This window comes from Vidua chalybeata, chromosome 6 (genome assembly GCF_026979565.1).
Source record: "Vidua chalybeata isolate OUT-0048 chromosome 6, bVidCha1 merged haplotype, whole genome shotgun sequence".
Lineage (NCBI taxonomy): Eukaryota > Metazoa > Chordata > Aves > Passeriformes > Viduidae > Vidua > Vidua chalybeata.
The window spans coordinates 17,450,051-17,472,976 of record NC_071535.1 but is presented as its reverse complement, the minus strand read 5'-3'; the positions used below and the strand labels follow the sequence as shown (position 1 = coordinate 17,472,976).

Sequence of the window (22,926 nt, the reverse complement as noted above, 5' to 3'; positions counted from 1 at the left end):
GCTTGCATTCTTAATAAACCTGTGTTTAATTTAAGTAGGTTTGGCACTGTGTAAGCACCTGTGTGTCCATTGTCAAAAATGTTTTTTTAGATCGCTGGTTGATTTTACAGTTAAGAAGTAATTAAAATTGTACCAAATATATAGTCTCAAATTCTCAAATACATATTCACTTTCAAGTTATAGCTGCCTTTTTTGTTTTAAAGTGTAAGCACCAAAGATAAGAAGCAATTCCACTAATCTTTTGCAACAAATTAGGAATTAAGATGCTTTCCTATGATGACAATATAGCACATCTATAGTTTTTGTCTATTGGAGCCTTAAAAAAATGTAAATGTCAGCATTTGTTATGACTGAATGTGGTTGTTTTCCCAAAGAATTAATTTCTGCTTAGCATAATTAAGATTCTGTATTCCTCTGAAGGAATATTATCAATTTTTCTCTTCAAATATGACAATGTTTTAAATATTCTTCTGGCAGGCATTGTTTGAATATATCTTTCACCATGAAAATGACATAAAAACCGTAAGTAACTCATATGTTCCTTTTTCAGATTTTATTATGTATGATTCAGTTTTCTGTCAGTATTCTGCTAAGCTGAGGATCCAGCTAGAACATCACAAATACAGAAGTGAAGCATTAATAGTTGTTTAAGAGGGAGAAATCCTTTCTTACAGGGGTGATAGTCAGGAATGATAATTGGCAAATACCAAGATATTGGTATTGGATTGGTATCTTTTTTGAGAAGCAAAACATTCTAATTTTTAAAACTGGGTCCCTCAGCGATCAATATGACAATGTCTCTGAATCTAATGAATTCATGTTAATGGAATTTATTGGAGCCTAAGTGGTAGCTGAACTGCCTAGAAAGTTCAGAGTCCTGAGGCTTGAGTATAAGTTACAAAAGACTGTCCATTAACAGAGGAAGGGGAAAATACCTGACAAAATAGGTATTGTTGAACATCACTTGACATTTTTTACTCCTGAGATGATTGCTTATGCATTTGGGTGAATAGAAGGAAAATGTATTTGGTGAAACTATATAAAAATAAAATATCAATAGGATTTTGGATGCTTTTTCTAGAAATGTAAATCTGTAATGCTGAGGTGTTTTGTGATATGAAGAGAAATATTATATTGTCCATACGAATGCCTGTAACATTTATTCTTCAAATATTTTCCTAATTATAATTTCCTTCTTAACCAATCCAAAATTTTCCTTCTGTGGTTCTTATGTTACTGTACTGAAAGGGAAAGATCAAGTTTGGGTACATAATTGTTTAAGCTTTCAGAAAGAGATAAATGTTACAGAGGTTTTTTTTGTCAGTTCACCCAGGGAAAGGATCTCTTTATGAAACTAATAAAGTGCCAGTATATTTCATTGCTATGTTAGATATGTGCACCCAGTTGGAATGGAATCAAAATGTTCAAGGTTTTTTGAAAGAAGTTTATGTCAATAATGCATAGTTGACTAAACAGTTATTGAACTTTCTGCAACACTACTAGGTGGTATGCAATTAGATCTGGAGTTAAACTCTCCAGTTAATCAATTATACACACCAAAAATATTTTGCTGTTGTTGAAATACCTCCTAATAATTTCCAAATGTACTGCTATATGAAGCTTTTTAATCTAGTATCAAATGATTAAAGTTGTACACTCTCAAATTATTGCATAGCATTCTTTCAAGAGGATTGAATTGTCATGCTCTGTTAATCCAAAATATAATTGAAACAGTAAGTGCAAGTGTCAGAAATGTCAGAGAGAAATAGAAATTAACATTTACATATCCAATACTGAATATGAAGGAGGTACCTGGGGTTTAGCCCACTAGTAATTAAAAATTGATATTTGTTACTGAAAATCCAGTTCACTTAGAATAAAAGGGTCACTTGATATGATGCTACATGTGCCTCCACTTTAACAACATGCAGGATCTGTAGGCTACACATAGATTCATATAATGCAAATAATTTTTTCAAGAACTCCAGAAAAAAAAAAGGAAGCTGTTTCTTCACTGTACTGCATGTATTTTGAAATCCTTGCTGAGAATCCCAAATCACTGTCTTGCAGGAAGAGTTCTGTCTGTATTTTTTTACCCACCTGAGACGTTTGAATAAATACTTGCAAGCAAACAGGTGTCAGCTTAATCACCACCATTACTGTGTAATAGAAGAGAAATCAGTGTTTGGTTAATGATTGCATCTTATTGGAAGAAACTGTTGTTGTGAATTGAATTCACACATCACAGAATGAGCTGTCTTTATATGTAATGTATATCTCTGAAGAGATATTTTTAGCTGTTCAGTTTGCTTTCTCTCATTTGCTTTCACTGACTCTTTTCTGATGTGCTTTCTACACCATTTGCAAAAAAAAAAGAAACATTTTAATGTCTGCTAAAATGTGTCTGCATCACTGTTGATTCACCTATCCTAGCAATGGCATTTCACAAATTCAATATCTTTTATCTCCCTGAAAATAATTCGGTCACTTAGGGTTCATCAGAGAAACAGCACATATGTTAACTTTTTAAATTTTATCTGGCTCTTGCTTGATCACTTTTTAGAACATTCACTGACATCTCTCACATCTTTATATTTCCTGCTGCTGTGTGATAATGGACATTCTTAAAACCCAACACTTTTCTGCCTGAGATGAAATGAAAGTGCTTGACAGGTTTGGAAGCCTGGGAAATTGACTTAAGTTTGAAAAGTCTTTGCTTTGGGCTTTCTACATGGATAGAATACTACTTCTTGCAGTTTTGAAAATAAAACACAAAGCAGTAGTGACAATATCCTTTCTTTGTCACTGTGCTGAACTGGAACAGTCTGTACTGTTCTCATTTGCATTATTATTTGAGAAACAAAGGCAGTTTTATTATTTATCTTCTGTTTCATATTCAACCAGTATATAGAAATAAAAAAAAAAAGACTCAGCAATTTTAGTCGAGAAATGCCATTAATCAGTGTGCATTCAACTGGATTAATAGTATGAGGAAATTGGTTCAAATTAAAACTAAATATATCTGTAATCTATCAATTATCAGAAACGTGGGGCTGCAAGAAGAAGAGAGAAGCAGTGAGCTTTTCAGCACTTGAGAATATATTCAAAAGTCTTTTGTCTTATGTAATGAAAAATTAAACCACTTGTCTGAAGAAAATACTATTTCTGTATCCATTATTGTTCTTTGAACACATATACTTAATAACTGACTTTCTGTACTCCTTGAACTATTTCTCAAAGCCATTTTATGGCCTAAATGCTGTAAGAGCAGGGCAGTTTCAAAGACTTGTCCAGAAATAGTTCAGCTACTACTTTCTTTGGTAGACCATGACATTGTATTTTGCCATTTTTCACAGGTGGGTAATGATGACAAAACACTTTGTCCTGAGGAAGCACAAAGGTTGTGCACTATATATACCTGTGGCCAGAAGTCACAACCTCTCATTTTTCCTTAGTTCTCAATGCTTTGTAGTTTATGCTCTCTGATAGAAATCTATTTAAAATGGAATTGTTAGATCTACAAAATATAGTAATCCAGACTACACTCACCAAAATAAATTGTGCTAAATTGACTATGGCTAATGTCATTTCCTCAGCTATTTTATAGATTATCTGGTGTTGATTTGTCTACAAATAAGACTTTAGTCAATAATTGTTCCTGAGAAAATTACTGCCATTCAACAGCACATGAAAGAAGCAGCAGATGTTCACTATTGTTTCCATCTATCTAATTTCTAGGTGCATACAATACTCTGTATGAAATTACTGTTTCAAACAACTGTACATTTACCAATTTAATTTTGCAATATAATAGTTAATTGCCACAAGCCTAGAGGCTGTTTTATACTGTGTTACAGCTGGTAGATAATTTGGAAGTCTTAGTTATAATACAGTTTAGCTAAGGAAATTAATGCTAAAAAAATAAAGTCAGAATCATGCTGAATACAATTAAAGAATCTACATTAATTTTCATTCTTTAAAAAAACCTTTTATTTAAAAAGAAACAGAAAATCCACCAAGTATCAGGGTTTTTAAACATTTTTATTTTCACAAACATGAGAACTGAGAGTAAAATAAATTTGTTCTGGAAAGCTTCTCAGGGTTAAGACTGTTGTTGAAATGGGCTCTTCATTCTTGAGTATGCTAAGTGCTCAAGACAGTAACAACTTCAGCTCATCAGTATGTCCAGATGATTAGTTATATCCTAAAGTTTATTAAAACTTTCAGGACAAGCAGAGTAGATTTTGAACTGATATACATATTGCAATCAAAAATCCTTGAAAGGACATATCAGTATCTGCCAATTCCAAATCCATCCTGTTTTTCCCGTTTAGTTGTTAATATAAGTACACCAACGTCCAGCAACACACAGGAGTGCAGGACAGGCATATCACTACTGCTCTTACAGATTGATTTTAAATTGACATGTTGTGCAGATTGAACATTGATTTTTACTCAAGTTATACAATTAAAAACTCAAAGATTTCAGCCAACTGAATTTTAAATATGCTAGCAGTTGGTATTGACATGGCAAGTTGAAAAGTTTTACTTTTAGAAGGCTATTTTAATCTATTTATTAATATTTCAAGGGGCACATTGTCAAAAGATTTTTTTTTGTAAAAGTTTTTAACCATTAGCATGCATGAAGCCTTCTCAGGGAAACACTTCTAAGAAGTATTTGTAACTTTGGTAAGATTTTTTGATTGAAATTATTGCAATCGCTTGTAAAATATCAGAAACAGGATCTTCCTATTCCTTTCCTTTTGCATTAATTGGAAAATATAAAAACAGGATTAAATTTCATAAACTAACTTCAAAATGAAGTCATGTTTCTCGATGCTAGTAGAAGACTCCAGGAAGAGTTCAGGATCTGCATCAGCAAATAAACTGCTGATGTTACTGTCTACTAAGCCTGAAGCAGCCTTAGTTGCCATTTTCCAATCACAGCCAAAATTGTTAGCCTTGCATAAAATAGTTATCAGAAGCAATTAGGGTACCAGAAAGAAACCTGAATGTATAGCTACAGAAGGGATCATTTTCTGAAACTCAGTCCTCCTTCTTAAGGCCTTGCCATCAGAGAACTCTGAGGAAAGCTCTTTGGAGCATGGTATTGGCAGTATGATCCTTGCTCCTCTGAAGCGGCTGCTCCTGCTGCATTAGAAGCAGATGTGGTATTTGTACATTTGCAAATGCAACAGAAGTAACCAATGTTTTAACATCAATTACTTCCACAGATTTTCCAGTACTGGGACAAAATTGCTTATGTACCTTCACATGAAAGGACGAATCTGTCCAGAAGGGTATCCAGACCATTTCTGTCTTGAAGCAAGCTTATTCCCCATTATATGGTAGCAGCCATTTGCCAAGACAATAAGCAACAAAGGGCAACGAAGATAAGAGCTGCCATCTAAGGCCTTCAAGTATTCCCCCTATCTTGAAGAAACAATGAATTCAGAGTTGTAGGTTTACCTGATTTTCTCTCTCCTGTCACAGAGGCAGGGAATGATGACAGCTGTCTCTTTCTCTTAGGGACAGCACTGATGCAACTACTTATCTTTAATTGCTACAGAAAACAAATTATTCTTTCATTCTCACAAAGCCAAAAGAGAGCAACTTGTCTAAATTGTCATAGCTCCACTGACTTTTCTTCATTATGTCGCATCTAAACTCATTGACTGCTTGCAGACTCATTTTGCAAGCAGAAAGAACAGGAATCCAGCGTAGGTGTAGATGTCACTAAATTGGGCTCTTACGCATTTCAATATTCAGATTAATTTGTCCTGGAATTATTAGTTTCTGTGCTGCTGGGTGACTGGTGCACAGAACTTTTACATATTGTTCCTAATAGATAACTTGTTCCTGATTTCTGTGGTCTGCAAAATGTTTACCAAAAAAAGCAGGCAAGAAAGGTTGGTTCTTTGTTATAAAAACACTGTGCTAAAGCTTTTTACCCTACTTCTGGTGATATCCTGAAAATATAACAAACATAACATGGCTTTGATATGTTCTGAGATAAAATGAAATTAAAAAAAAAAAAGAAACACAAATGTTTCTATGGTAGGTTCTGGTACAGAAAAGACATATATTTAACAGAGGTGTTGAAATTATAGCTAAAACATGAAAGGCCATAGATTCTGGTTGTGGTGGCTGATCTGAGGATATTGATTAGCTTACCTGCTTTTCCAGTATACCAGACAAAAGAAATTTTAGACCTTTACCATCTTCAACATATATCTTTTTCTTAGAATATTTCTCTGTTTTTCATGTAATAAAATAATTGTTTACATGGTAGGCTTTTTAAAGGAAGAAATATTTCTTATTGTACACACTTGAGAGTTTCCAGAAGTGATGGCAACCTGATATTAGCAATGAGATGAAAATTTCTACAGTATTTCAAACTCACTGAACTTATTTTATTTTCTTCTTTTTTTTCTTTACTTTACTTGGTTTTAACAACTTCTACTGAAAAAGGATGGGAAGCTTGGAAAAAGTGTTTATGCTTAAACAAATAATCATTGTATTCTGAAGTGGCACTGCAGGAGTCTGATCAAATTAATTTTCTATTTTCTCTTTGATTTAGAAGAAACTGTTTGGATTGCTTATTTTTATAGGGACAAATAATCATTTCAGCTATTTTATGCATTGAACTGTAAAAGTAATAAACAAAAAGCAGTGCCTCCACCTCAAGTTAACTGCACTTTTGCTCAACATTTTCTCTTTACAAAAATCTTTACTGTCTTTTCTTTGTGTAAACATTAATTTTAAGATGATGGGTTTATTTTGGAAGGCTCTAGATTTGGCAGCCCTTGCCACTGAGTACGCACAGTTCAAGGACTGGTGGTGGAAAGTCCAAATTGGAAAGTGCTACTATAGGTAAGCCATTGTTCATTTCTTCTGTGGTGAGTGTGAGTGCAGGATCTGTAATGCTGAGTGGGTTGGGCAATGCTGAACACTGAGAAATAGCTCAGAAAGTGTTTTGTTGGAGAGTGCTGTGCTTACAGTAAAATCTCCTTTAATGTACAAGGAGACCACTGCTTGAGATAAAGGCATCCATAGTGAGTAACTGAATTAGCTGCAATTTTGCCTTTGGATTTTGCCTTTGGATTTCGTAGTGGATTTTAAAGTAATTATTTGAAAAGTCAGTCAATAAATGCAAAGAACTATTGTTAAAACAGATCACATAAAATAAATATTACAGTGTTAGTTTGAGAAATGATCTGTCAATGAGGGCTTCAGATTGGTGAAATAATACAGAATAAAATATTCATGTTAGACACTTTCTGCCAGAATTACATTGCCCAAGAAGTACCAGTTAAAAATATGCTGAGGCCTAAGGCTGGCACCCCATACACAAGCATCAAATCAGAGTAGGATAATGAGAAATATTAGCAATTCCTGAAACAACTACCCACCCTTTCCTTCTTCCTGGGCTCAACTGCACTCCCTGTTTTCTCTACCTCCTCCCTTCCCAGCAACACAGAGGGACAGGGAATGGAGGCTGCAGTCAGTTTGTCTCTGCTGATCCTTCCTCCTCAGGGGAAGGACTCCTCACACTCTTCCCTTGCTCCAGCATGAGTCCTCCCCAGAGTCACAAGTCCTGCTGGTAGACCTTCTCCAGTGTGGGCTCATCTCTCCATGGGGCCACAGGTCTTGCCAGGAGTATGTTCCAGCATGGGCATCCCACGAGGTCACAGCCCCCTTTGGGTATCCACCTGCTCCAGCATGGGTTCCTTCACAGGCTGCAGGTGGATCTCTGCATCCTCTTAGTCCTCCAAAGGCTGCAGGGCAGGGACACAGCTGCCTCACCATGGTCTTCACCAACGAGTGCAGAGGAACTTCTGGAGCACCTCCTGCTCTTTCTGCACCAACCTTGCTGTCTGCAGAGCTCTTCTCATAAACTCTTACTCCGCTCTCTGCCTGCTATTGTACCGTTTTTTCCTCCTTCTTAAATGTATTATCCCTGCATGTTACATTATTCCTATGCTGATTATCATGGGTGGGCTCAGCCTTGGCCAGCCGTGATTCCATCTTGGAGCCCTCTGGCATTGGCTCTGTCGCACATCAGAGACATGCCAGCTTCTTGTGGAAGCCATTCCTGGATTCCCCAGCTACCAAAACCTTCTCATGCAAACCCACCCAATACATGAGCTTAGAGGTCATTCATTACTTTCAGGATTTTTATTAATCGTGTTATAGACACTAATGCATTCAAGCAGGTACATGGACTTCCAGGATCTCAAAATACCTTATGTCCCCATTGGCTGTGCTTCTTTGTTTTAGCTGGCTTGTTCTGTTTGTGTTTTGCATTTCTTCAGCAAGTATATGCTCTGTGGCTGAAGGAAACAAAAGCAATTTGTATATGAGAAAGTGTACCATTTTCTGTTGTTAAAATTGCACGGTCCTCTTAATTTGTAGTTACGTAGCTTTCATAGGTTAGTGCACAACATTTGACTGTAATTATGCAAAATAATGCCTTTGAGATGAAATAGACTTCTGTGATGTTCATTCACAGTGGAGATCGTCTGTGTGATCTTTGCCACGGGTGAGGAAATTCTGGTCTGAAACAGTTTGGATAGAGTTGAGACATTAATTGCTCATTTTCTACTGTCTGTTTAAAGAGCAGGAGGAATTCCTATGAATATGAGTACATCTTTATTCACCATTCAGCTGTTCCAGAAGGCTGCATGTATAAGAGGGGGCCAAAATTCATGGATTTGTCTTTTTTATAGTTTTGAATAGTTGTTTTGTTATCTTTAAATAACATGTTTTTTGTTAATGTACACACAAATATGTGGTCATAAAGTGTGGTTTCAGGCAGTTTATGTTTGGTTTAGTTTGAACTGCTTCATTATTTAATAAGCTTATAAAAATCCTAAAAAACCCAATAAACAAGTACCTTCTATATGTATCTGTTGTCTCTTTAGGTTGGGATTATATCGTGAAGCTGAAAAACAATTTAAGTCAGCCCTTAAACAGCAGGACATGGTTGATACAATCTTGTACTTGGCAAAAGTAAGTCATAGATACGTTGTTTAGAAGTGTGTGGTCTCCATGCCTGAGGCAATACATGCTAACAGTTGCAATGGAAGTCAATTGTTTACGAAATTATTTTCGAGCTCCCAGATTTCACAAACAAGATTTTAAAAAATATTCTATGTTACTGGATTCTTTGTTCTAAATTCCAATGAGGATTATGTAGCTAAAAAATTATTGGAGTTCTAGTATGAAGAACAATGTGGCTATATATTGTCTCCTAGGAAACAAATGCAATAAATCTGTAAATAAAAAGCAAAGCTCAAAAATCCTAGTTTCACAAGCAAAATCAAAACAAAGTGAGCTTAAAGGAAGCAATCAGAGACCTTGAAACAGGGAATATTCTGTCAAAATAAAGGCATTAAAAGCTTTATAAGAATAAGTGGCACAGATGAGTCTCAGAACTACTTGTTTACCAAGATACACATTAGATTCTAAACGTTTTCTAAGACATGCAAGAAAAGGTGGCCTGTGAGAAAATAAAACTGCATTTTTCTTCATCGTGTCCTAGAAGGAGATGAAACCAGTTGCTCTTTATCAGTTCCCCTTAAGCCGGTTGTCACAGATATTCAGATATTCATATGTGCTTTACATTTCCTGAACAATTTATGTTTTGTATTTAAATGATCATCATTACTATCTAGAGACATGTCTTCAGTACTGTGTTTGAAGTTCATTGAAGCTTATTAACTTTCCTGTCTCTATCACAAGTTATTCTACAAAATACATGGACTACAAAATAGTTTGGGTTGGAAGGGATGCCATAGATCATCCACTTCCAATCCCTCCCCTCCCTCCCCCATGGACAAGGATCTTCCACCAGGGGTCTTCCACCAGACCAGGTTACTCAGAGCCCCATCCAGCCTGGCCTTGAACACTGTCAGGGGATGGGGCATCCATAGTTTCTCTGGGCAACCTGTTCCAATGCCTCACTGCCCTCATAGTGAAGAATGTCTTCTTACTATCTAATATAAACATACCATCTTTCAGGTCAAAGCCATTCCCCCTTGTCCTGTCACTACATGTCCCTGTAAAAAGTCCCTCTTCAGCTTTCTTGTGGGGTCCTGTCAAGTACTGGATGGCTGCAATTAGGTGACACCACATTCTTCTGTTCTCCAGGCTGATTCAACTCTCTCAGCCTTTCCTCCCAGGAGAGGTGTTCCATCCCTCTAATCATCTTGCTGGCCCTTCTCTGGACTCACTCCATGAACTACACAGAATTATTCAATTGGCAGAATAATTGGATTAACAAACAGTGATTCATTACAGGAGATTTGCATCCCCCTACATCAGTACTAGCTCAGGCAGGAGCTGCATTTGAACTTCTACCTCCCACTCTGTAGACCAGCTTGCTCAAGTATAAAACACTGCACAGCATAATTTAGTGACTGTCAGTGGACAGGCAATAGAGTAAGGCACAGAGATATGGCTCAATTTAAAAGAACTGAAAAATTCAGGCTTGAGTTAAGCAGCCATTAAAAAATAATAAGATTGCATAAAGTTCTGTGGAAATATGCTGGTACTACAATACTAGTTAGTTTTGTTTATATTCATTATTGCAACAGCTATCTGGGTTTTTAATAATATTTTCTTGAAAGTGATGTCTCCCTTGAAATGTAGTTTACGAAAATATAAAAGACCAAAAGAAAAAAAAAAAGTAAGAATCTTTAAAGCAGTCAGGACCTGCTGTGAAATTACAAAGTATTTCATGATCTAGAAGAGCTATAAATGGGATATTTTTACCAGAGATAAATGAGACACCAAAAAGAGAATGGAGCTATTCTGCTTTTAATATATAGACCATAATTACTATAGCTGTAGTACCTTTAAAGAGCAGGTCTCCCCAAAGCAACTTTGAGTAGATGGAAATTGCCCCACTTTTTAAAAAAATTCTTTTGCCACTTATCTAGAGAGCAGCTGTAATGTCTACAAAGATGTTGGATAGTGTGATATCACACTGGATGTGGGAATTACATAGTAGTGTACTGTGGCTGTGTGGTCTTAGCATCTGTGGTGAGTGCATCTTTGGAATCAGCCTCTAGATAAAGCAGTAGAGCAGATTTAAGTCATTAATGCTCAGAAAACATACTTCATAAACAAAGATAAAAATATAAAAAGGGGGCAGATCTAGGGGAGTTTCACACTGTCCAGTTTTTAAATTGGATACGTCATTCATGGTTAACGATGTAATTAGTGCAGTTCTAATCTACTAACTACCATGCCCTCCAAAACCCTTACTCTTTTATAGATTTTCACAAGAAGGCATTAGTTTTCTAGCCTAATACAGGAAATGTGAGTGACATTAGCAGAACGAGTGTAAAAATGCCTGTATTTTAACATTTTGCCAAAGACCAACTTGGAATGGCAGTTCCTTTGTTGGAAGACATTCACAGTTGTCAGCTCTTTCACAATTAAGAATGTCATTGAGTGGTCATAGGAAAGAATTCTTTGCAAGTGTCTACAGCAGTATATATCTATGAGATTGCAAAAAAACAATGTACAGTTGTAATTGTTTGCAGTCAGAAGTCCATGAAGTTTAAGGGCAAAGCAGAAATTGGAGGTTTCTCGGGTGTTCAGCTAACAATGATATTTGTGTTACATTTCATCACAAAAAGGTTGTATCAGGATAGCAATCACAGATTCTTTCTCTTCTTTAGTAGTATCAAATATTAGCACTGATTAATGTACTATTTCTCCAACAAAATCCTTTTCCACTCAGTGGGAGATAGATAAATCATTCTAGCTAGTTTCCCAAAGCATGCGTGCAGGCTTTTTCCCTTTGCTGTGTTTACCATATCCCACGGCAGAAGGGCTTTACAGTTGTACTCTCAGACAGCTGCTGAGGTGCTCCCTATCAACACTTGGACATATTGGATGTCCAATTCTCACACAATTATTATCCACATTGCACATTTTCATAATCAACACAGAAGCCAAACTCATGGAGGCAAAACTGCCCTCTTTCCATAGGATTTTATTGTTTGTGACAGGTGAGGTTGGTTGAGCAGTAAGGAAACTTGAAAGTGTCACTGCTCTGTGCAGAGCAGTCTTATTCAACTAAGTAAAACATTCCAGCAGTATCAACCTGAAGATCCAGTTCTTTCAAGCCCAAATACAAGTTTTTGAAAATACATTAAACAGGGAAATATTAGAGGTGATACCTTCACCTCAGTGTCAAACTATGTTATATATGATAATAAATAACAAGATGTTTTAAATTAGTAATATTCAAATTAATCATGTATAGATGGTATGAGGTAAATTTAATTATCTTAAGTAGCCTATTTTATCTTCATTACACAGATTTGTTCAGTATTCACTCCATTATTTTCCCAGTATTATTCATCATCTCAGCTAATGGTTTCCTGCACAAATGGAGGTGGCATCCCTTTTATTTATCTCCCTTGTTAAACAGCAAAACACATATAAAAGTCAGACATTTGACATCTATATACACTTTTTATTTGCTTAGGTGTATTTGCGCTTGGATCAGCCTGTAACAGCTTTGAACCTTTTCAAGCAAGGGTTAGAGCGATTTCCTGGAGAAGTGACTCTTCTTTGTGGAATTGCCAGAATCTACGAGGTATGCACCCACTATGCAATCCTTATAGGGGCCAAATGTAGCTGCTTGAGCAAGAAAAAAGAGTCAATAATTGAATATAACTGCAAGGTCATCAAAAACCAGCTGTGCTGATTTTCAGTGTCACTAATGCAAAACGGGTAACTTTCCACAACGGTAACAAGGTAATGTCAGGAGAGCCCTGCCGGCTTATTTGTTTCAACAATTAATCACACCAGTGAGATCCCATTTGCCCTTGGCAAGCAGAAGCAAGTCCATATTAAGTCAAGTTGCCCAGATGTTGTCCTTACTAGTTTATATGTATTTCATCATACTAAAACTGCTCAAGTCACCAACCAGCAAAATTAAACAGCAAAATAGTTTGTCTGTGTTATTTTTATTAGCACTATGTGTTGCCATTAGTCTCTTAATGCTCTGAGAACTGTTAGAATGTCAATATTTCTTAGTTAGGAAGTAAATGTTATATTAAGTAGGATTAGTTATAAAGCAGTTTTACTTTAGCATGGTAATCATGTATTTTATATTTTAAAATTGTGTATTTTCATGTCAAACGGTGGATTTCAAATTGTTTTTGCACTGAAAGTTGGTAAAGTGCTATTCCAGAACAAATGTTAAAAATAAAGTAATGAATTTTTTTTTTTGTGTCTATATTCATGCTTGGCTTTCTATCCTGTTCTCATCATTCTCATCTAACCCGTAAGCCTTAATCCATTTTCATATTAAATCCTTTTTGTCCTTCAGCAAGAAAAACCAGCTGCATAATTTTTGGAAGCTTTTCTTTCTGAATTGTTGAATAGTTTTTAATATAGATGTTATTTTGCAGAACCATACATAACATTGCATAACCCTTTAAGGAATTATTAAAGAGCAGCGTATATTTGATAGGATCTAGTTTTGCACTGACACTTGAGTAAAGGATTATAGCTTCATTAGCAAAGATTTGCACTGCAGCAAAGGGCTGCTTTCATTACACAGACTCACAAGTGGAATATATGTATCAGACATCTTAATCAGAGCTTTGCTTCTCAGTCACTAACTTTTGACAGTACAAAGAGTTGTAGAGCATTTTTGGTTTAAAAAACAACGCATAATTTTTAAAGGGACTGCTTTATTACTATTTCCTTGAATCACAATAAATCCTTTTTTTTGGTAGCTAAATACACTGCTGAGGTTATATAAAGGCTTATTCTTAGTTACTTTGGGAGCATATTGTATCTACAGCACACAGGTAGAAATTATTCCTATATAAACATAGAAGCAAGTTTGATCTTTTAATTTTTTTTTCTTGTATAGGATAGGGTTCTCAGAAACCGTGCACTAGCATTTATAGCAGTGAGTTTACCCTAATTCATCTTCCAAGTAGCACACTTCCAAGCATGTATTTATATACAATACAGTTCTCTTAACTGTCATATCCTGGGTAGTACAAGTTTTGGTAAATTCATGATTCCTGTTTTCAAAGGCACATAATAGATTTTCATATGTAATTATATTCTCGTTTGCGTTCAGAGTGATTAATGACTTGATTTAAAAACACTGAAAATAGTTGAGACATTGTCTGGAGAAGTCAGTCTGTTCTGTGTTACTGTGCTGGAAACTGACTGCACAGTTCTGGGTATCACAAGACATTGTGCAAGAAGTGGCAAATGTCTATTGCACATGGTGCTGCTCCAGCACGGGTCCCCCAGGTCACAAGGGTCACAAGTCCTGTCAGTGAACCTGATCCAGTGTGAGCTCTCCTCCTCATGGGGCCACAGGTCCTGCCAGGAGCCTGCTCCAGCATGGGTGTGCCACAGGGTCACAGCCTGCAGCAGGGTCACCTGCTCCAGCATGGAGCTTCTCCACAGGCTGCAGGTGGAGCTCTGCTCCCCTGTTGACCTCCATAGGATTCAGGGGCACAGCTGCCTCACCGTGGTCTTCACCACAGGCTGCAGGGGAATCTTGGCTCCAGTGCCTGGAGCACCTCCTGCCCCTCCTTCTGCACTGACCTTGGTGTCTGCAGAGTTGTTCCTTTCACATATTGTCACTCCTCTCTTCCTGGCCACAATTACCTCTGTGCAGTAACTTTTTTTTTTCCTTTTTAAATATCTTTTATGTTATCACAGAGATTTAACTACCTTCTCTGATGAGCTCAGCCTTGAGGCCAGTGGTGGGTCCATTCCAGAGCTGGCTGGCATTGGCTCTGGAGGAAGCTCTAGAAGTTTCTTGCAGAAGCCACCTCTGTAGTCCCCCTTCAACTTCCAAACTCAATACCACAGGCTGTCTCTTTTTCTGAAAAATAAAAACCAAATAAATTTCTTTTTGTAGCTGTGGCATAGAGTTAATTTCAGGTAAAGATATTACTCATGGATATGTGTGTTGCTTGTGAAGATGCCAGACAGTGGTGTTGAATGGTACAATCAGAGAGCATGTAAAATTAATCTCAGTTAGGTACTCTACAGGGCATAGATAAAGCACTCAGTAGATTAACATTTTAATGAGTTTCACACTAAAAATAGGTGATAAACAGTAGAAGTAATTGGATTTTTTTGTCCAATTGTATAGGAAATGAACAATATCTCCTCAGCTGCAGAGTACTATAAAGACGTCTTAAAACAAGACAATACTCATGTGGAAGCCATTGCATGCATTGGCAGTAACCATTTCTATTCAGACCAACCTGAGATAGCTCTGCGGTTTTACAGGTATCTGTACTTATGGAGAGGGAGGGAGGGGGAACAGAATATGTGAGAAGGTAATATAAAGGGTTGATCTTTGTAATGCAAGAAAAAAAATTAATTAGGAGATTGGCATAGGATTATCAATGAGCATTTGGATAAATATTGCCATAAAATCAGTGTAACAACTTCTGTATCTTTTTATACAGTGATAAGTACATCACTACAAACTTGTAATCATTAGGAGAGGAGTATGTAGAAGTATCAACATAGATTGTCATTCAACCAATAAACAAGGAAAGTTCTTTCACAGCATGAGGCAGTTTGCAAACAGTCAACTTAAATTACATACAGAAGGCACAAGGACTTCCTTTTAGACCTTACTCCACCTGAAGGGACCAGGTGTTGTGACCACAGAGTCACAAAGTGGGCTGGGCTTCCTGTGTGTTTTTCTGAAAGCAATGAAAAGATAGTGTTAAACACTGCTGCTTGATTTTTATTTCAATGCAGTCAGAGTGCAAAGGAGCCTGACATTCCCTCGCTAGGAGCAGATTAAGTCAGCAAGAGCACTATCACCACATTTCTGTTAGACTTGAGCTCTTTTATGCTTTAGGTTCAGAAACTCACAGTCATGCTGCAGACAGCAGCCCTCTTTTTCCCTGGCCCTCCTAGCATTTCTGTTTATTCCTATAAATATAAATAAACAGACTTTTTATAATACGTATCCATTTTAAAAGGCACATTGAACAATATCAATGTGAATCAAAATCTGAGTTATGCTTGATGTGTAAGATTAGAATAGATTCACATCTAAATATACTATTACTAATTAGAACAGTACTGAAGGATGGGAATCAAGCAAAAAATTGAAGTCTTAAGAGTTATATAAAGTAACTGCAACAAACTACAACTTGATTGACATCAAGGGATTGGAAACAGAGAAAGTCTGCTACATCTCTGTCTTACAGTAAAGTCAGATCATGTGACCCAGTCAAGAAGACAGAAGTTGCTAATTTACACAGTCTTTTGCACAGTTGTGATTCTAATAAAAAATACCTTGCACTGTCCTTCATTAAACTATCAAGTTTAAGACTGTAGCATGTAGTTTTTATACCCTCTCAGAATAGGGAGAAAGAAGGAGAGAACTTTGTCTTTTAGAGTAGAACTCCTACTTGAAATTAATTTTAAAAAAAGAAATAAAACAAATGTTTTCTTTCAATCTAGACGGCTCCTGCAGATGGGTGTTTATAACTGCCAGCTCTTTAACAATCTGGGCCTGTGTTGCTTCTATGCCCAGCAATATGATATGACCCTATCTTCATTTGAACGGGCACTGTTTTTGGCTGAAAATGAGGAGGAGACAGCAGATGTGTGGTACAACTTGGGACACGTGGCTGTGGTATGAAAAATATTAACCATCTTTCTGAATGAGTCAAAATTATAAAAAATGTAAAAAATTAACTTGGAAGGAGTAATTTCCCTTCTTGGAAATACAAAACCTGATAGTATACAGGACAAAGTCCAGTACAGATCGAATGTTTATTTGCACTTCAGTGTGGAAGAAGCAGCAAGAGAAAAAATTCTGTACTTTACAGAATGTGGCTTTTTCCCGCTACAAGATGCTCACTCCCCACTGTCTTTAACTTTCCCATCTTTCTAAAAAAATTGCAACATATACCAGCCCTTGAAGGCTTTGGCTGCAAAACAAGCTAGTCTGCCAAAAAAACCAAAATGGAATTCAAGATCTTTTTCTAGGAACTGTTAATTGTTTACAGGGAGAATTAGACTGATTCTCTTGCCATAAAAATACACATTCAACACCAAGTAGCCAATACTAAAGCACTAAATAGGTCAGAGTTGAGAAGGTATCTTCCTCTGTCTTTAAGGCAGCTATAGAAATATTGTGTATTTGTGTGGTAAATTTTGTTAAATTTCTCCACAGATTTTCTTACAGCCTTGCCCATTTTTTCAGATGTTCTTCAAGAAGTTGTGTTGGATTTCTCTTTAGCTACATGCCCAGAATAAATTTGCTGAATAAAGTTTTTGACATGAGTTTTCTAACATGAGTTGTCTTCAATTGCTGCTGATGATTTGAGTCAAAACCACAACTGTTTGTCTTGTATTGCAGCTAGGATAAACACAGTCATTTATACTGCCTTAAAGATTGAAATTTGAACTGAAGTGCCTGTATTTTTCAGCATTTGTCACTTTTGATGTTTAACCTGATGCTGTGTCAGTGTTAGTCTTAACACTACAGTAGTAGTAGTCAGCTGCTCCATCTGAGAAGTGTATCTTCCTTAACTTAAATATGTGTAGAGACAGAGAAGCAAGATGACTTCCTCTCTGGAGACATCTCAGTTTTCCTTACCCTGCTAAGACAGTAGCAAATAGCATAATCTTTAGATGCCACTTTAATCATCCAAAAGTTAAATTAGATGAAGTGAATATCACTTGAAGCATGGAAGTTTGTGTTGGAGAGAAATTATTCTGTCTATAGAAAGAATAAGGAAAAAATGAGAGGATCTGGGGAGAAAGCACATACGTTTCTGATCAGCATGTTTTTATTGTAATTTGCATTGCATTGTAGTACTTATGGGTGAAAAGATACTCCAAAAACCAAAACAGATGTTGTTTCCAATCTTTTCACAAATGAAAACACAGTGTTTCTTTTAGGGCATAGGAGACCTGAATCTGGCTTACCAGTGTTTCAAGCTGACATTAGTTAACAATAACAACTATGCAGAAGCTTACAACAACCTGGCTGTGCTGGAAATGCGAAAAGGTCACATTGAACAGGTCAGTGCTGAATCTCAGACTAAGGAGAATGCTTCATTTAGGCATTTTGTATTTAACAAACATGTCATTCCTCTGAGGTGGAGGCGTCATATGAATGTCTAACTTACTGTTACAGGCAGAAAACTATTATACATGTTTCTGTGTAAACTCTGTATTGTCATGCCATCTCCCATTAAACTGCTTATTCTTTGGCATATCCAAATGAATCATCAAAGACAAGCAAGGTTTCCAATAACTTTGCAGTTGTTGAGATTTTTTTTTAATTGATATCCAAAGCAAACCCCATGACTTTGAAATCTTCACTTGAAAGACAACTTTGACTCTATATTCAGTTTATAAATGTACATAACATACTTTTGTTGGGTGGCAGAAAAGAGATTATCTCTTGAAAGTTGGGGCTTTTTTAGCAAGGAGATGGCATTAGAATTTTGTCAGAAAGCAGCAGGGTCTTGATAAATTTTGCATCAATAAGCTGGGTGGTTCATCTTACCTAATGTGAGTGTACTAAGTGTATTGTGCTTAGATGTATAATTGACATGCATGGTGGAATAAATGTAACCAGTTTTATACACATGCAGGGAAAATGAATATGTGATTTTTGGATAGTTTTGGACAGAACTACTGTGGGCTTGTTTTAAACCTCATGAGAACAGCTAATTTGATGGATTCGTGTATACAACCTAGAGCTAAAATAAATTATAAATACTTTTTTTAAGAGCAGATTCTCTTAGACAGAACATAACTTTATTCAGATAACCTAGCAATTACCATGGAAACACTGAAATGAACCTAGAACTGGATGTTTCCAGTGACAGAAAAACTTTGGGTTTAGTTTCAGTTTCCTACTAAGTAAATTGTTAGACATTTATTTTCCTAGCGGAGCATACCCTCAATTGTGGAAGTTGTGATTGCTCATAACTAGCACTGCAGAGCCTTTCCCTTAGATTAGCTTCTTGTCTACTTTAGTTTTTAGCTTAAAATTTTCAGTTTTCTTCTTGTATCACATGTATAATTAAAAATTGGGATAATTTTGGCAATAAAAATATGCACAGAAGAATAAAAAAAGGGATGATGTTTTACTTATCTTGGATTTTATTTCACAATGTTCTTTCATAACTACTGTTGCATGTACTCAGATTTTTCAGATGTAGGAAGTATTAGTAAGTTCCTAGCTCAGTCTTGCCACAGTTTATAGTTACTTTTGTTTTTAAATGTTTTGCAATTTTCCCCATTAAGTTCTGCAATTTTTTTTGTAAAATTTTCACAAATGGACCTTAATTCTGCATTGGATTTACAGCATGAAGCTATACACTCTGATACTTAGTTTGTTTTACCTTTTTGTACCTTTATTTTGCTAGTGAGAAAAACACCCCTAATTTTATTTAAATGTTTGAGTGTGAAAGCTATCATTTATAGATAAAATTTGTGGTTTCAGGAATGCTTAAGACAGAGCTGTTGGAGACAACAGATAAATACAGTGGGGTGTTTTTTAAATACTTTGGGTTTTATTTAATTTACTTGATGTATTGTCCTCAGGGTTTAAAATTGAATTGCTTAATTTAGTATGTCCCAATAATTTTTTTTTCCTGACTCAACCAACATCTTTATGCATTTCAATGTTATTTGACTCTCTTATGTCTACACTATTGATGTAACCTTTTTGAAAATGTCTTTCTTAGTAATGTCTTAGTAAACATAGGATGATTTCTTTTAAGGATTATGAATATTGCATTAGATTCTTGTTAATCGCCCTCCAGATGTCACTATATTATTTTTTCATTTCTCTGTATAGGCAAGAGCTTTGCTGCAGACTGCTTCATCTTTAGCACCTCACATGTATGAGCCCCATTTCAATGTTGCCATACTCTCAGAGAAGGTAATGCATTATTCTGTTCTTGTAGTCTAAAAATTGAGCCTTGGTGAGGCAGGTGGTTTTTTATTGTTATTACTAAAAATTCCAGATGGATAAGACAAAAGAATACAGAGTGCATCAACTCAAGGAAAATGCTAAATTATATTTTCATTTTAATACCTAGAAGTGTGTCAACGTAGCCATTCCAATGTTTGCTTTTGAGAAAAAAATGAGGCCAACTGGCTATGAAGTAACTTTATAATTGTCCAAATGCCTGGAAGATGAACAATCCATCTACAGTCTTTACAGTCATAAGCTTTTTCAGAATGTAAAGTGTAAGAATATAATATCATTTACTAGTAATGATAGAAAGAATATACTTTACTGATAGTATCTTATCTCAAAAGGAAAATCTGTTCTTCAGCTTTACAACCTCTGATTTTTTTGTTAATAATCTATTTCATCCAGAGTGTCTAAGACACTGTATTAGCAGTGTCCAGCATTCCTGTTAATAAGAGAAACTTGTACAATTTTTTTTCTTGTTTCTTCACAAGAAAAAAATTGCTCCTTTGCTTGTGCCTACACCTTCATGATTCTGTTTTGATTCTGTGTTGTGTGGGCAGCTCCACTCCTACAGATGCTGAAGTACACACATTAAGAAGAGAATAAACCATTAATTTGTAAGTGTGTCCTCTCCATTGTGAAACACAAGAGGGTGTTGAATAATTGCATTTTTTACTTACTGTTTGCGGAGTAAATCCTAGTCTGCAAATGTCTTGTTACGTAGATTTTGCACCAAGGACTCTCACAGGGCTGTCTTATGGGAGAAGACAGCCAGCCACATCAGCCAGGTATTGGTGCAGTGGAGTAATGCAATCCTTAAATTCAGTGTAAGGCCATGGTTTGCAAAACATGACTTTTCTGGCTTTTTCTCCTTTAGAGAATTCTTAGCACACTGAAGCTCTGTGTTGAGTGATGCACAGGCAAAAAAGGCCTCCTGGCTGTCCATAGCTTCTCCTTTTTGCTTCAGGAGTAATCACTTTTACTAGATGTGTTCCCAAATATTTGGGCTCTTTTTTGCTGAGTCCACTTTCTGAGATGCTTTCCTTTTAATCCTTCCAAAAAATGATGGCTATTTAGGAAAAAAAATGAAGTTCGCTAATTAGGGAACAATTTCTTCTAAAAGCAACAGAGGAGCACCATTAGTTCTCCAACACTGTTGTGCATCTCTGTGAGGAAGCAGGAAATCACAGTTGTTTTTTTTTTTTTTTGCAGAGGCCTGATGAGTTGTGTTTTGTTTGTTTATACAATAGCACTTCTATGGAGTTTAAAAGCAAAACTTCTATTTTTTATTCCTCCATACTTCAAGCACTGGGCATGGTGTGTACCTTGACCATTCTCCAAGAAGTTGGGTGAAATGGAGTATGTTAAGTTGATGTCTTGAAGCATCCATTAAAATGACATTTCTGTCTTTCTCATCCCTTGATGTCAGTGTGACATAATCCTGCCTCCAAATGTCTTTACACTGACTGTTCACTCTTTGGACCAGCTGTGCTTAAAATTTGCGAGCATCAGAAATGTACTGCACAGAATGCAAAGAATACATGGTGCAAACACTGCAGTGCTTGGATTTTCAAAATTGGTGTGTGTGTTTTTTACAGGTTGGAGATCTTCAGAGAAGTTACACAGCGGCTCAGAAGTCTGAAGAAGCATTTCCAGGCCATGTTGATACACAGCAGCTCATCAAACAGTTAAAGGAGCACTTTGCTATGCTCTGATGAGCAAATTTTTTATTACGTAAGAAGCTAGCCAGAGCAAATGTCCCATACAAATTTTGAGAGCACCAGCTCAAAGTAGATGAACTATACTTTATGCATTCCTGTGGCAAAGCTTGTGTTACTTTGAGTAGCAAGAAAAGATTGAGTTTCAATTTCTTATAATGTTAAAAGATAACACTTATTCAGATGCAGCTTGAAAGTTTTGCAACCATGTACACAAGACATTACAGAAAATATTTTTTCTGACTTTTATGCAGAAAAAAATGGTTTTAAACATTCCCATGTGACAATCTGTGAATAAACTGAGTAAAAATACTTCCTAACTGGTTTTCAAGTTGGCTTTTGTTAGTATACTTTCTTACTGAATGTTAGGTTTTAAAATTAAAATACTTAAAAAGAATTTTAAATGCATATGTAAAGCAGAAATTCTTATATTCCTTGTACTGTATGAGTTAAATAAATTCAGTTTGTATGGTTTGTCTCATTTGTGTATGTAAGTTAAATTACATCCTTATTGCCATGAAAATCTGGGTTGATAGTCTGAACATTTTGAGAGACTCCACAGAACTGGTAGAAAATCACATAAATGCATGTGGTCCTCTCTGCCCAGGAGGGAGTTTATTTTGGATCTCAGTGAAAGAGACAGGCATTTAGAAGCTTGCAGAATTAAGAACTAATAGTTGAGAACAAGGCATTGATGGGGTGATTACATGTGCTACCACATAAGCACTGTTTCTAAATAAATATTTGGATCAATCTAACTACAGGAAAACTACTACTAACAACTAATGAAGTCATACTTTGTGTTTTAGCTAAAAGGAATAAATTTACATGAATTCCAAACCTGACCTTTTTAAAAGACCTTTAAGAAATGTGGGATGTTAAGGCAATCTGAAATGGCACATCCTGAAACAGACCTTTGAAATCTTTTCATGTTTCTCTGATATATTAGGGGAATATCTTAGCTTAAGGGGCAACCTTAAACATGCTTATGAATCTTACGTATTTTTTTTTTTAGTATTTGTTATTTTTCCATCCTCATCTTCAGTGGTTGTAGCTGGTGAAAGTGGATGCTAGGGAGCTTAGAGAAGCATGCCCACAGGTTCCCCTACAGAGCATTCTGTAGGTGACAGAAACACTCATTAATTGCTGTCACATGGTGTGAAGTGCAAAAACATTATTGACTGAGTAGATGCAGCGTCTTTTATGGAATTTTATTTTGTCCATTTT

General features: G+C 36.1%; 1 protein-coding gene across 2 annotated transcripts in view; it reads left to right on the top strand.

The window, feature by feature from the left end:
* The window catches only part of TTC8 (tetratricopeptide repeat domain 8), a 41,380-nt gene extending 19,200 nt beyond the window's left edge, over positions 1–22,180 (top strand). Inside the window, exons 7-15 of one of the 2 annotated variants that reach the window (XM_053946493.1) lie at positions 478–522; positions 6,788–6,873; positions 8,925–9,012; positions 12,506–12,616; positions 15,158–15,297; positions 16,495–16,669; positions 17,944–18,066; positions 19,859–19,942; positions 21,580–22,180. In XM_053946493.1, coding sequence (XP_053802468.1) covers positions 478–522; positions 6,788–6,873; positions 8,925–9,012; positions 12,506–12,616; positions 15,158–15,297; positions 16,495–16,669; positions 17,944–18,066; positions 19,859–19,942; positions 21,580–21,696 — 969 coding nt within the window. In that variant the 3' untranslated portion in view covers positions 21,697–22,180. Of the gene's footprint in view, positions 1–477; positions 523–6,766; positions 6,874–8,924; positions 9,013–12,505; positions 12,617–15,157; positions 15,298–16,494; positions 16,670–17,943; positions 18,067–19,858; positions 19,943–21,579 lie in introns of both variants that reach the window. The other variant, XM_053946492.1, reaches the window with a different exon arrangement.
* Positions 22,181–22,926: the final 746 nt, after the last annotated feature.